This window comes from Myodes glareolus, chromosome 13, assembly GCF_982192425.1.
Source record: "Myodes glareolus chromosome 13, mMyoGla1.1, whole genome shotgun sequence".
Taxonomy (NCBI): Eukaryota; Metazoa; Chordata; class Mammalia; order Rodentia; family Cricetidae; genus Myodes; species Myodes glareolus.
The window spans coordinates 48,714,324-48,729,175 of NC_142038.1; the positions used below are offsets into that span (position 1 = coordinate 48,714,324).

At 40.3% G+C, this 14,852-nt stretch overlaps 1 protein-coding gene across 1 annotated transcript in view; it reads right to left on the minus strand.

Annotated features, from left to right (window-relative positions):
• Positions 1-14,852, minus strand: part of Ndfip1 (Nedd4 family interacting protein 1) — a 44,817-nt gene that overhangs the window by 21,956 nt on the left and 8,009 nt on the right. The window contains exon 2 of the mRNA XM_085699940.2: positions 277-364. Coding sequence (XP_085556066.1) covers positions 277-364 — 88 coding nt within the window. The remainder of the gene's footprint in view (positions 1-276; positions 365-14,852) is intronic.

The window sequence follows — 14,852 nt, forward strand, 5'->3', positions numbered from 1 at the left end:
TGGATCCTCCAATGGAGATGGACACCGGTTGGAATCTCTGGTAAGCCACTGCCATGTGGTGATACACAGATTAATGGAGATTGGTTAAACTAATATGTAAGAGTTAGTCAATAAGAAGTTAGAGCTAATGGCCAAGCAGTGTTTTAATTAATACAGTTTCTGTGTGGTTATTTTGGGTGTAAGCTAGCCAGGCGGCCGGGACAAACAAGGGACCTGCTCCCTTGCAACAACTGGAGGGGTCTGTGTCTAAGTGCTAGCCCTGGTCTCAGTACCCACCTGCATTCTCTGCAGAAATGCTGCTGTACGGTGGAGGAGCATCACCTGCAGTCTGCTCAGGTTCCCCAGGCTCCTCTTCATTCTGCAGCTGAACAAAAACATCAGATATTAACACACACACACACACACACACACACACACACACACACACAAATTCAAAAGATGCAACCTAAAAACTAGAGTAGCTTATCTGCAAGGCTATCTGGCATTGTGTTTGTTTCCAAAGACTTTTTAAAAGTATCCTATTCCCAGGAAGTTATTTTTAGGAAATGAGACAAAAAGAAAAAGTTATATAAGAATCATACCCCAAGTACACATTCCTGTAGTCTCAGTCATAGACAAGCCTGGGCTACATAAAATATGAGGCCTATCAAAAAGAAAACAGAAAAAGCCAAATGTAGCCCAAGCTTGCCTCAAATTTGTCAACTAGCTGACAAAGGTCCTGTACTCCTGACCTTCCCACCCCTACTTCCCACATCTTGGAATTTCAGGTGTGAGCCACCATGCCCAGGTATCAAAAAATAGATTAAGAAAAAATATCAAAACTACAAAGAAAATTTGACAACTTGGAAACTTATAGAACCATTACATGAAGAAAAGTCTGATTTTTATCAAACAATATGCATTGTGCAATTTGTTTGTAAAAAGATAATTATAAAAAGGAAAGAAGATGTAGAATACAGATATCTACAATTCAGAACTATCTTTAGGTAATGAAAGTATAAAGGGTTTCTCCTTGTTTACATTTAGACTCTAATTTCAGGACTGAACACTCATTGCTTGTATAATTTCTTTAAAGTTAGAAAAGCAATCTGGTAGGACAAATATTGAAAATACACAAACCAAGTCCTACTATCTTATTTGGTGTATGTGCAGAAATTTAACATTAAGTAAGTGAGACAGTTATGAAAACATAAATGTCTCTCAACTATGTGAGTTAGTGTTTTAGTGCTGAGAATCAAACCCTGGGCTTTAAGAATCCCAGGCAAGTTATTTACAGCAGAGCGGACTCCCCAGCTCCTCTAGTTATTTTAAATAGCTCACACTGAATGTGTCTATGTCTACCTATTGTTGCTGCCATGGATGGCCCACCCTAGTCACTGTCAAGAAACAAAGATTTCTCAATAGATTATACTTTTTAATGAACCGGTCTACACTGGCATTAAACTATAAAGGGAATTTGTTTATAAGGGTCTTATCCTGTTTTCAGTATTACCACACAGTAAGTCAGCTGCAGTGCTTGTAAGGCACACCAGCTCCTAAGCACACTTTACAAAGAAGTCCATGGTAAGCTGAGACAGAAGAGAGCCTGGGTTTTGACAAGAAGCAGAGTCTGCATCAATCTCCAATCCTGCACTATCCACAATATAGATATATCTATAAATTCAATTTGACATGGGTTCTTGGGCCATATTCTTAGCAGCATCTACTATCCAGGCACTTCTATAACCAGTGCAGGGTATGAAACCTAGTACAAACATTTTACCACTGACTGTCATCTCCAAGCCTTGATTTTTTTTTTTTTTTGAGACAGGGTTTTCCTGTGGACCACTGGATTATAGGCATGTGTCACCATTTCTGACTTGGGCTTGGGCACATTTTTTCGCTCTAACAATCTAATCTTAAACTTAAGGCATTCCCAAAATAATTGTATTGTAAACGAAGGTAATTTTTTCCTTGGAAAAGAAAACATACAGGCAAAATATTTATAGAAAAGCAAATATTCCAGGGACATCATATAGTGACTTATTTGAAGAAGTCCTGGGAACATGAGTTTCCTCAATCCAAGATCTTAACATTATGTGGGCCTTAGAAGGCTATTCTTAGCCTCCTCACGACTAATCATCACTGTATGAGAGAAGACAGCACCAGGAGAGAGCGACAGTAACAAGAAAGGGGAAAAGGATTACTTGAGAATGCAGTCTTTATCTGTAGCAGCTGGTACCGTTTTGTATTTCTAACCTGCTTTATAATTCTGGAGTCTGGTCAAAGCAAGCATGTTTCTTCTACACAATTTAGTTTCAGAGAGGAAGCCTGGCAGTTCTGAGAAACATAGACATTCGAAAAAATGAGGAGGTAAAAAAGTCTACTATGACGGTAGCTGTAAGATAGGTTGCCTGTCTCCTAGCAACCGAGAAATGTGAAATGTGATCACTCCCCAGCACAGTAACAGATAACAGCAGAGAAATTCCAGCCTTCTCAGAAAGGCTATCTCTTTGGTGAGAAAAAAAAACAAACATTACCAGATCAAGATTTTTTTTCTCCCTTAAAATTCAGTATTTTAGAACCATACATTTCCAACTAAAAAGAAGAAAAAGAACCCCCCCACAAAAAAAAACCATTATAACTATGGAGGTGCCACATGTTGGGCTTACCCCCCCCACTCAAGTGTTCTCAGAGCCTCCTCCTACCACAGAAACCTAATTACTTCCACACCGCTGGTGATAAGGTTAGGCTCAGAAAAGCTGCTCTAAAACAAAACACTACGGGGAGAAGAACAAAGGGAATCACATTCCAAAGGCCACATATGCTTAGTAATGACTGCTGAACGACAGACCCATAAGCATCTATGTTCTTACACCCAAGCATCTGCGTTCTTACACTTTGGGACCTCAAGTCCACTGCTCAGCAACGAAGGAAAGAGATGCACATACCACAACTAGAGTGTAGCCTTTCAGGAAACAGTTTATTTGCTTCCATGGTGAGTTTTACCCATTTTCTTGTTCTGTCCCCAAGAACCTTTCTGGTGCAGCCTACCCAGCCACATTGATCCCCTCCTGGTGCTCACAAAAGAGCATGTTACTTCTGGGTCAGCACTGGAAAGGCTCCCACTCTTCCATCATTGGGCCAAATGAGCCCAGGTCCAGCTTAACTGTCACAGTACAGGCCAGGCTGGAGCCGGTCCTTGACGCAGGTCTAAAAGAGGGAATTTAACTCAGAGCACACACAGCGCCACTAGGGACGGAGGAACAATCTCTGACGCTGACTCTGGAGACTAATAAATACTACTGGAGCTAGAGTTTTCACCCATTACATCACTTTTGTTACATTTTGAACCAATTTTATCTTTATTGTGAGCAACAATAATGACATTTTAAAAATTATGGCACTGTTTTACAAATTGAACTATAAAATTACTCATAAATGACAGAAAAAGCCAGGTGTAGTGGCTCACACTTGTAATCTCAATACTTGGGAGACTGAAGCTGGAACATTAAGTAGTTCCTGGCCAGCCTGAGCTGCTACAAAGTGAGACCCTGCCTGCCCACCAGGAGCCATACAAAGTGTTGAGCTTAATACAGAACTACCTATGTCTCTACCAAGATAAAAATAATCCAATAATCTGAAATTTCAAGTGGCACTTTGCTTTGTCACACACTTACACTGTGTCCTGATTTTCTTTTCCATATCCCCACTTGGTGCATGATCCCAATCTGCCTTGGACTTATTAACCTTTGATTTTGAAAATATGTACCTTGGGGGCTAGAGAAATGGCTTGAAGGTTAAGAGCACTAACTGCTCTTCCAGAGGGCCCAGGTTCAACTCCCAGCAACCACATGGTGGCTCACAACCATCTGTTAATTATGCATGTGGTACACCAACATATATGCTGACTAAACACACACACACACACACACACACACACACACACACACACAAAATTTTTAAAAAAGTTTTAAAAATATGTATATTAGGACTAGAGAGCCAGCTCAGCAGTTAAGAAAGCTTGCTCTTCTTCAGAGGATCTGAATTTGGTTTCCAGTACTCATAGTCAAATGGCTCACAACTATCCTTAACTCCAGCTTCAAGAGTTCCCGTGCCCTCTTCTGGTCTCCTTGGGTACCTGCACATACCTACCAGATATACATACAGACACATAAATAAAAATGATCAAAAGCTTATAAAAATAAATCTGGGAGGTGGGGTTGAGACAAGGTTTCTCTGTGTAATAGCTCAGTGTTCCTGAACTAGCTCTGTAGACCAGGTTGACCTCAAATTCACAGAGATCTACCTGCATCTGTTTCCCAAGTGCTAGGATTAAAGGCGAGTGTGTACCACCACCACCCTTCTATAAAAAATAAACCTTAAACCAGGTGGTGGTGACACACACCTTTAATTCTAGCACACAAAAAGCAGGGGATGAAACTCTTGAGTTTGAGGCCAATCTGGTCTACAGAGCAAGTTCCAGGAGCCAGGGCTACAAAGAGAAATCCTGACTCAAGAAACCGAAAATAACCAAATGAATAAATAAATATTTTTAAAATTTATAAAAAGGTGTTATTGTTTTGTTTTTAAGGTTATGGCTATAAAATATAGTGCATCTAAAATAAAGGGATCACCTTCCTTTGAATCTAAGTATTGTGCCTATTAGAAATAAATATAGCATTAAAGAGCCAGGTGCAATGATACTCACTGGTAGTCCCAACTTGTGGGGAAACTGAGGCAAAATAATCACTTAAGTCTAGTTGACTGAGTCCAAGCTGGGGAGCATGAAATTATATTAGTATCTTTTAAAAAAAATCTGCTAGGTATGGATGGCAGCACAAGCCCATAAATCCCAAAACTTGGGAGATTGAGAGATGGGAGAATCAGGAATCCAAGTTCATTTTTGGCTGCATAATTAGTGGAAGCCAGAAATGTTCACTGCAGAAATCATGCATAGTTTTTGGTTTGTTTTTCGAGGCTGGGTTTCCCTGTAACAGTCCTGACTGTCCTGAACTAGCTCTGAAGATCAGGCTGGCTTCGAACTCAGAGATCTGCCTATCTCCATCTTCCAAGTGCTGGGATTAAAGGCATGCTCAACTACCACCCAATGATACCTAGTTTTAATAGAAGCAACTTTGAATTTAACTAGTTTAAAGACACTTACAGAACTGGAGAGACAGGTGGTTGCCACAAACTCTTTTTTTCCTTCCAGAAACTCTTGGCCATATACCTCAGAGTGTGTCGAGCAGCAGAAATTAAAAGAACCTTATTCAAAAACAAGGTTTAAGAAGGGACCCTCCACAAGCACTCCACAGCATGTAAGAAGCAATAGTCACATACAAACACAACACATCACACATAATATACACACACCTTCAGTTTTAAAATGAATTGTTCTGAGGAACAGTAAAGCAGAGCTAGGGTTGGATCTCACTAAGAGGCAATATTTAATCTTACAATGAGTGGTACTAGTAGTCCCAGGCATTTACATTCTCTAAAGACTGGAAAAAGTGAAAAAAAAAAATCCTACTGCATAAAGTAGGTGTGGTGGTGCATACCTGTAACCCTAGCCTTTGGAGGAAAAGGCAGGGACACCACAAGCTCCGCACCCTGATCTACATCTGAGTACTGGGCTGTCCAGTCTCCACAGTGAGACTCAGTCTCAACAAAATCAAACCAAAGAAACCTCAGAAATCTTTATACCCAAGGTGAAATGACGTCAATATGTACCTCACACAAACACACACACAAAAAAACCATGACAAATAATGCCAAACTAGCCAAGAAATCCTTAATATTATAAGTATTCACACTATTTAATTTGTTGTTGTTGGGTCCTATTTAATTTTAATTTATTTTGGTTTATCGAGACAAGTTTTCTTTGTGTAGCCTTGGCTCTCCTAGAACTAGCTCTGTACACTGTCTGGTCTTGAACTCAGAGATCCACCTGTCTCTGCCTGAGATAAAAGATATAGCCAGAGAGCAAGAACTGTGCATTTTCTACTACATCTAATGCATCTACTGTGACACTTTAGCCTCATCAAATTCTTTGCTTTCTTTTAAAAAAAAGTGTTTGTACAAATGCCCTGTGTGTGTGTGTGTGTGTGCTCACACACAGTTGCTAGGAACTGAACCTGGAAGATTAGCAAGTGCTCTTAAGCACTGAGCATCTATCTTTCCAGCCCCAAATTCTTTACTTGCAAGAAGAGTTCCCCGCTAACTTGCTATTAATATATTAGGTTTATTTTAAGTAATTCTGACAAGGTATGGAGAGCCCCAACTGTAAGAAATGCAATCTCATCTAACAATGAACAAAGGGAAGCTAGAGTTTGCTCAATGACCAAACTGCTTGCCATGCAAGCACGAGGAAGTTGAGTTCAGACCCCCAGTACTGCATGCCTGCAACCCTAGCAATAGGGGGAGCATAGAAAGAAGGATGGCTAGGGCCTGCTGGCCAGTCAGTCCAGCCCTAATGACAGGGTAAAGCTCTAAGCTCAGTGAGAAACCCATTTCAAAAAATAAAGTGGAGAGCAACTGAGAAAGGCATCCTGATGCCAGCCTCAGGACTCCACACATGCCTGTCTGTAAGTGCACATGCATATACATATACACACTCAAACCACACACACACACACACACACACACACACACACACACACACACACACGCAGGAATTGACCAAACATTTCTCCAAAGATCAGTATACAAATGGCCAGTAGACACAAAATGAAATGCTCAACACTCTTAAGGTCATCAGAGAAAACCATAAGATAATTCTTTATACCTGCTAAAAAGACAGCAACAAGTTCTTTTTCCCCCCAAGGCAGAGTTTTTCTGTGTAGCTTTCAAGCCTGTCCGGAACTGGCTCTATAGACTGCTCTGAAGACCAGGCTGTCCTCGAACTCACAGGGATCCTCCTGCCTCTGCCTCCCAAGTGCTAGGATTAAAGGCATGTACCAACACTGCCTGGCCAGTAACAAGTTCTTAAGCTTGGGGAAAAACTAGAACTCTAACAAACTACTGATGGCAATAGAAAGTGTGTTTCTATTGGTAAATGGTAAACCCGGAGTTAACACAAAATTTGATGGTACAGCATTACCAAAAATTTAACATACAAATGGATACAAGATCTGTGGTTTATCTATACAATGAAACACTATCCAGCAAAAAGAAAAAAAGAAATTGTTTGTGATATAAATAAGCTTTGAGAATAAAGCCACTAAGAAAATACCGTCTATTGCATGCTTCTATTTATATTAAAATGACCAAAAGTGTGATTTCATAGAGAAAGATTAATGGTTATTGCTAACTAAAATAATGGGGTGGGGAGAATAGTAGCTTACTGCTGCTATGTCTGAATTTCTTGTAGGGTCAGGGATAGTAATAAAATTTGTTTAAAAATTAAATGGGGATAATGGTTATACAGCCTAAAGGAAATAGTTTATTTTTAATTATACTTTAAAAGAATACACTTGGGCTGGAGAGATATGGCTTGGAGGTTAAGAGCAATTATTGCTCTTGCAAAGAACCTGGGTCCAACTCCTTGCAGACACACGATGGGTTCACACCATCCATAATAACTTCAGTTCCAAGGGTTCTGAACCCTCTGCTGACCTCCAAAAGTATCAAAAATGCACATGGTGAGTGTGCATACATACATGCAAGACAAAACCATTCATACATGTAAACATAAAAATAAATCTAAAGAGATTTTTAAAAGAATAAACTTTAAGGAAATAAATTTTAATCTCAAAAGAATAAGGTAATAGTGCTTTCTATTTTCGAAAAGCCAAATCTGTGCTGTATAATTTTATTTAAATAGAACTTCAAATTAACTGTTGTACATCACTGTTCCCTTGTTACGTCAGTATCTGTCACCCTCAATAGCCCACAAATCACCACAGAACATGACTGTGAATGGGTAAAAATGACAAGCACAGTGAATCACTGCAATTTAAAAAAAAAAATCATTTCCTGGGACTGGAGATAGAGTTCTGTGGTTAACTGTACTGGCTGCTCTCCCAGAGGACATGGGATTCAATCCCCAGCACCATATAGCAGTTCATAGCCACCTGTAACTCAAGGTCCAGGAGATACAATACCGACCTCTGACCTCTACAGGCACTGTATACACGTGGTACACAGACATCTATGTAGAGAAAGCATCCATACACATAAAATAATAATTTTAAGTTATGTGTGTGTATTGCACAACTGCAGCATTTAGAATATCCAAGACTATCAGAAGAAAAAATAATGTAAACACGTAATACCAAGATGAAAATCCAAAAATGCGCCAGAGCAAAGGAAAATCAAGTGATAAGAACAATGACTTAAAAATGTCTCGCAGAAAGAATGTTTCCTCTTAGAAAGGCCACGTTCACAGAGCTTTTGGTTAAAGGCTTGCTTGTGTGGCTGTCTCTGGCTGGTAACATAAATAGAACAGATGAACACTTGGCTTTACGATGGAAAATACCTGCAATATCTATAGAAGTCCTTAGAAATGAGAGCAGATACCACCAAGTGAGATCACCAACTTGCATTTCCTTCAACGCCTCGCCCCCTTCTCCATGTTAGGTCGTACTGACACGAGACACAGAGTGAACACATGGTAGGCACTCACCTCCAATTCACCTCACCTAAAAAGCCAAAACTCTGGACAAAGTCATTGTTCATCTGCAAAAGCACTAAACAGCTCTTTGTCATCAGCTTACTGACCTATGGAATCAGTGTCTTATGCCCAAATAATTTCCAGAACTGATGGCTCTACCAAGACACTTAAGTAAATGGCACCTAGCTTCAGTAAAACCTGAAGCCAAGAGTCTTCCAGGCTAACGCTTGCCCTCAGTGGGCTAGGATTTCACAAAGACAGAAGATGTGTCAGGTCTAAAGAAAACCAAATAAAAAATGAAATTTATGCCCTGGTAATGCTGAAGCATGGACAGCCCATAAATGGCAGTTCTGTTGAACTTGTCCATATTGGATTTCATGGTCAAAGTTGATGAAGACGACTGACCAGGTCTCTTCCTCAAGAGGGCACCAGATCTCATTATAGATGGTTGTGAGTCACCATGTATTTGCTGGGAATTGAACTCAGGACCTTTGAAAGAGCAGTCAGTGCTCTTAAAGGCTGAGCCATCTCTCGCCCTTAAATGTTTTTGTTTGGAGACAGGGTTTCACCATGGACCTTTGGCTGGCCTGCAGCTTGGTATGTGTTCAAGTCACAGGTATATCTACTTGCCTCTGCCTTCCAAGTGCTGGAACCAAAAAAGTGCAACACCATACCAACCTCATTGTAATTTTTTGTATTTATTTTATGTATAGGAATAGGTCAAAGTTTTGCTTGCATATATGTGTACATACCACATGCATATATGCATCACATGGGTCCCTGGTACCCACAGAGTCCAGAAGAAAGAACTGGATCTCCAGAACTGGAGTTACAGATGGTTGTGACCTGCTATACAGGCGCTAGGAACTGAGTGAGGTCCTCCTTAAGAGAGGAAGTCTCAACTGCTGAGCTGATTTTAGTTCCCTTATTGTAATTTTGTGAGACAAGAGTCTATGTAGTACAGGCTGGCCTCATTCTTTTTATTTTTATGTGTTGTTTCAGACCATTTTTTATGTCTCTGTCTCCCCTTTCAGCTCATTATGCCATTTAAATCACTGTTAAATGATTTTAAGAACCATATAATATAGAATTACATAGTAAAAAAAAAAAAAAACCAAAAACTTGAGGTGTGTTGGCACATACCTATATCCCCACTAAAGAAAACTCCATTTCCCCAAATTCCCAAATACAGAAGGGACACCTGTGGTGCCAACTGGCATACCAAAGCACCTGCAGGCCTCTCCCTCACCCTCACAAGTACCTGTTACACTTTGAAAGATATGTTAACATTCTAGCTCTTCTCACCTACTCCCCTACTCTCGACTTCCAATTTATGGGCTTCCCTCCCCCAGCTACTCATTCTCCATATAACCTGACTACCCCCCTTCCCTCCCCACACCATCGCTCTGCTCTGCCCCTGCTTCTCTCATGGCCAGGTTTAGGCTGCTGGCCATGTTCTATTATTTTCTCTCTCAACTCTGGACTCCTCCAGATGCCTCTGCTTGTTCTCTCATAACTACAATAAACCCTTCCCCTCAAGCAGCACACCACAGAGCAGTCATGTCAAAAGTTTATATAGTAAGGAGGACAACTGCCCAAGCTCAGATAGTTAACACCAGGTCTCGATGCTACACAGTGAGACCCTGTCTCAAACAAACACCCCCCCCCCCCCGCAAATCCATATAAGTAATAAATCCAAGTAATTAATTCACACAATGATAAGTTATGGGGGAGAGGAGACAGCTCAAGAAGTGAAGTGCTTACTGCACAAGTGTGAGAACTCCCCTCCTCACATACACAAGTTAGGGCTTCCCATGCAGCTCACTGGCAGAACACTTGCCTAACATACAAGGTTCTGGGTTCAATTCCCAGCACTGCAAAAACAAACAAACAAACAAAAAAACACCAATTAGTTAGATGGGTGTGTAGTACACACCTTCGATCTCAGCACTCAGGAAGTAGAAGCAGTCAGTCAGATCTCTCTGAGTTTGTGGCCAACCTAGGCTACATAGTGAACACCAGGCCAGCCAGCATTACACAATGAAGCCCTATTTCAAAATGCCGGAAGCAAAGACCTGTATTTTGAGATCTGCATTTTGTTTACAGCCATCTTAAGCTCACAAGTTAAGAAAAATATTTACCTCTATCCCCTCTACAGGGTCTAGGAAATCAACCTAGCATCTTATCTCCTAGTGAGACTTGCAGGCACCAGGTTTCAGAAACAAGTTGCATTTTCCTTTGTTAGTCAACAATCACTGAGCCTCAGTATTTACTTATCAGCTAGGGATGTCTCTAGGCCTGAATTCCAGCAGACTTGACACCCTCTCCTTCCCCCTCACTCATTTGCTATATAACAGCTTCTGAGAATATAATAAACGGCGGTTTGATCAGAAATACTGCCTTACTGCCATTTCTCGTGTCTCTTGTACCCTCCATTCCTCTCCCCTAGGTTTATCAGGGACCACTGTTCGCATCCCGCTGGCCGGGATATCAAAAAAAAATTTTTTTATTAAAATTTAATGAAGGCAGACAGTATTCTGTTCCTTGCATTAGTCAATAATTTTCCTTTCTTTGAAAAGGTTATTGAAATTTTAGTTACTTATGGATGAGTGCTACAACCAAGGAAGGGACAATGATCTATAAGTAGGTAGTATCCCCATTACTACTGTCCATGGGAAATGTGTTAAAAACAAACAGACACTAAGGGAAAGGAGCCTTATGAGGCATGGAAGGCTCACTGTTACCCTATAGTGTGAAAGCAAATTTGTTTGAGAAACAAACCTTAAATAATAATAATAATAACATGCTATGCCCGAGGATATAGAGCCACAAGTGCTTGATTTATTATCACTCAGGATCCTAGGAACAGGAATACCCCCCCACACACACACACAATGTACAGTATATTCCTTTCCTGTGTATCAAATTAATAACATAAGGGAAGAGATAGTAGTTATATAGTTAATGATTTTTAAAAGAAATGTCAACAAAAATTAATAAATAGAAACAAGAAATATATCTCTAAGTCTTTTTTTCTTTAAAAATAAGCAATACTGAATGGGGGTGATAAGGATGGCTCTGAGAATAAGAGCCTTAGAACCTAAATTCAATCCCAGGAACCCACATGGAAGGACAGAACAGAGTCCTGTAAGCTGTCTTCTGACCTCCAGTGTGTAACCATGGTTACACACATGCACACACTAAATACATGTTTTTTTTTTAAAAGAAAAACCTTGACTGTTCATTATTCAATCTGTAACACATACTATAGTCTGCTGAATACAAGTAAGTATTTAATAGATGCTTCTGGTACACATAAAGAAAAATTTGGTAATTTATATCATATTGCAATTTCTAAGATTTTTTTCTTCTAAAAACAACCACTTGGCATATTTACTAAATGCAATACTCTCTATTGTCAAGACAGCACAATTAGATATAGAGGCTGAAAGTCAACAGCCATGCCGTTGCATTGTTAAACCATCATGTGTTGTTTGAGCTTACTGAGAAGCTGGCTCTGGAAATAGGGTTGATCCCCTTCTCTTCGGAATCAGGCATGTGTATCTCAAAATGTCCTTCAGGGTCCTGTGTCCAGGGATGGGCTGGTCCTCCTCCCTGTTAACTATAACGGGGAGGAAAGAAACAGCAAAACAGCTCAAGTAGAAAGGTTGCGTCCTTGAGGACGACTAAAAGGTGAACCATTTCCAACATATATAAAACCAAAATATAAAACCGCCATAGGAATCCATCCATGGAGCAAAAGCTCAGTCAGGAACTCCAACTGACTGCCTCAATTTCCCCTGGAGGTTTCTGCTGGGTGCTGTAAGTGCCAGATTTGATGATGTTATCTATCTGCGGCTATTTGTTCTTTCTCTTGGGAGCCACACTGGAGAGAACACTCTGCTCTGCCTAGGTGTCCCTCAATCCGGAACTCCAGTTGGCTGCCTCAACTAGTTTTCCCAGTTATTTCTGGTCAATGTTTATAAGCCCTCAACTGACGGTGTCTTGCTATTTCTATCACTTGCTATTTATTCTTTTACTCTTGCTTGCTCTGTACTTAATAAGCTCATAAAAAACAAACAACAACAAGCAAACAACAACAAAAAACAGGCATGGTGCATACACCTTTAATATCAGAACATGGGAGACAGAGGCTGGTAAGTTCCATTGTGGCCTGGTCTACACAGTGAGTTTTAGGCTAGTCAGGGCTACACAGTGAGATCCTAACCAAAAACAAAACAAAACAAAACAAAACAACAACAACAACAAAAAACAAAACAAAAAAATCAGGGCTAGAGATATGGCTTCAATTCCCAAGGAACTACATGGCAACTCACAACTGTCTATGACTCCAGCTCACACAGACACATATGCAGGCAAAACAGTACTGCACATAGAATAAAAATAAATAAATCATCAAAAAAAACCAAAAAAGAGAAAAACCTATAAAGCCAAGCAACAAGACAGAAAGTAGCAAAATCTTGACAGCTATAAGTGAGATTAACATGGGGGACTGGTTCAGCACACAGGAAAGACTGAATCCTAAATCAAAACACAAAGTAGGCAACTTGTTTTACATGACCCCAAAAGCTCAGATATTGATGACACCAGGTACTGATAAACTGAGTTAAAAAAGATTTAAACAGAAAGAAGGAAAGGTTGCAGGAACAGTTAAAACATGCAGCTCCCAGGTCTCCTTTAGAAGGCTCACCTAGCATGTATAAAGTCACAGGTTCTATCCCCAGTACAAAAAAAAAGCTATTCTCGGGAGAACATAAGACAGGGAGGGAGTTTTGGGGAGACATCTGTCCTGTAACTAGCTCTTGTAGACCAGGCTGGCCTCTAACAGAGATCCGCCTGCCTGACTCCCGAGTGCTGGGATTAAAGGCATATGCCACCATGGCCCAGCTTTGTTTTTTGTTTTTGTTTTTTTCCAAGAAAGGGTTTCTTTGTGCAGCCCTGGCTGTCCTGGAATTTGCTATGTAGACCATTAGACCAGGCTGGTCTTGAACTCAGAGAATCCACTTCAAATATGACTGTCCTCTTACCTCCAGATGCACACACAAATAATAAAGATATATCTAATGCAGAACTGAATTCATTCAGCATTTCTTAGTTTCACATTAACGAACACCAAATGCTGGCTCTCTGTTGTGTAGCATCCAATTCTTGGCATGCACAAAGCCCTGGGTTCCCCAGCTAGGGCAACACGAAATAACCCTGTCTCAGAAAACAAACAAAACTGTAGGAAACCACTTCTCATAAGAGGGCAAAGGTGCCATTTAAGTTAATTCTAGAATCTAGTAGTTGACAACTGTGTATGTGCCCTGACTTCTGGAGAATAAGTTTCCCATATGCATATGAGTTAATAATTCTGGTACCACTTTATATGTGTACACTAAAACTGAAGAATTATGTAAACAGATGCTATATGGTAGGAGTCAAACTTTTCACTGTTGAAATGGGAGTTTATAGATTAGGAGAATAAGTTAGTGTGATCCCAATGCTTGAATTAAAGTTGGAGACACTGTGTGAACTTGGCTTTGGGTAATTTATTTATACAAATATTGTTTATGAGGCTGAGGGTGTAACTGAGTAACAAAGTATACAGGCAGGGTGGAAGAACCTGGCTTCAATGTTCAGCACTTAAAGAAACAAGTACACAGACAGGCATTCCTGGGTTTTGCCACCTTAGAAGGCCTACAACTAACACCCAGGACAAGGACACAGATCTGGTTTCTGGTATCATTCTCCAAGGAAAGGAAGGAAGGCTTTTGGGGGGGACATAAATCATTCTAAGATATTGTAAAAAATATACTAGGTAAAACTAGTCCAAAAAGGATAAAGCAAAGATGTAGGTGTCCCAAAGGAAACCAGATACAGGACATAGGACCAACTGAGAGTTTCCCAATTGCCAAAGACAGCACTATACAGTGGTACTGGAATTATATTTCCAAATAATTATAAATGAGTTCATACAGATATAAATGACTAAGTAAGCTAATAGAGGAAATCAATGTTACACATATAAAAATGGCAAATAATGTATGTCAATACCCTGCTGGCAATTGTTAGTTCCACCCTTCCACTTAGTCTGCGAGTGCCACCATTCTCACACAGTACAGCAAGCAAGAGGGGAGAGAGAGCACCTTTTACAGAAGAGAGCCTGACACACACTACTTCAGCCAAGCAGTAAGGCATGCTGACAGTATCATTTGTTATATGTGCGTGTCTATGAGCATACGTGCTCAGTCATGTG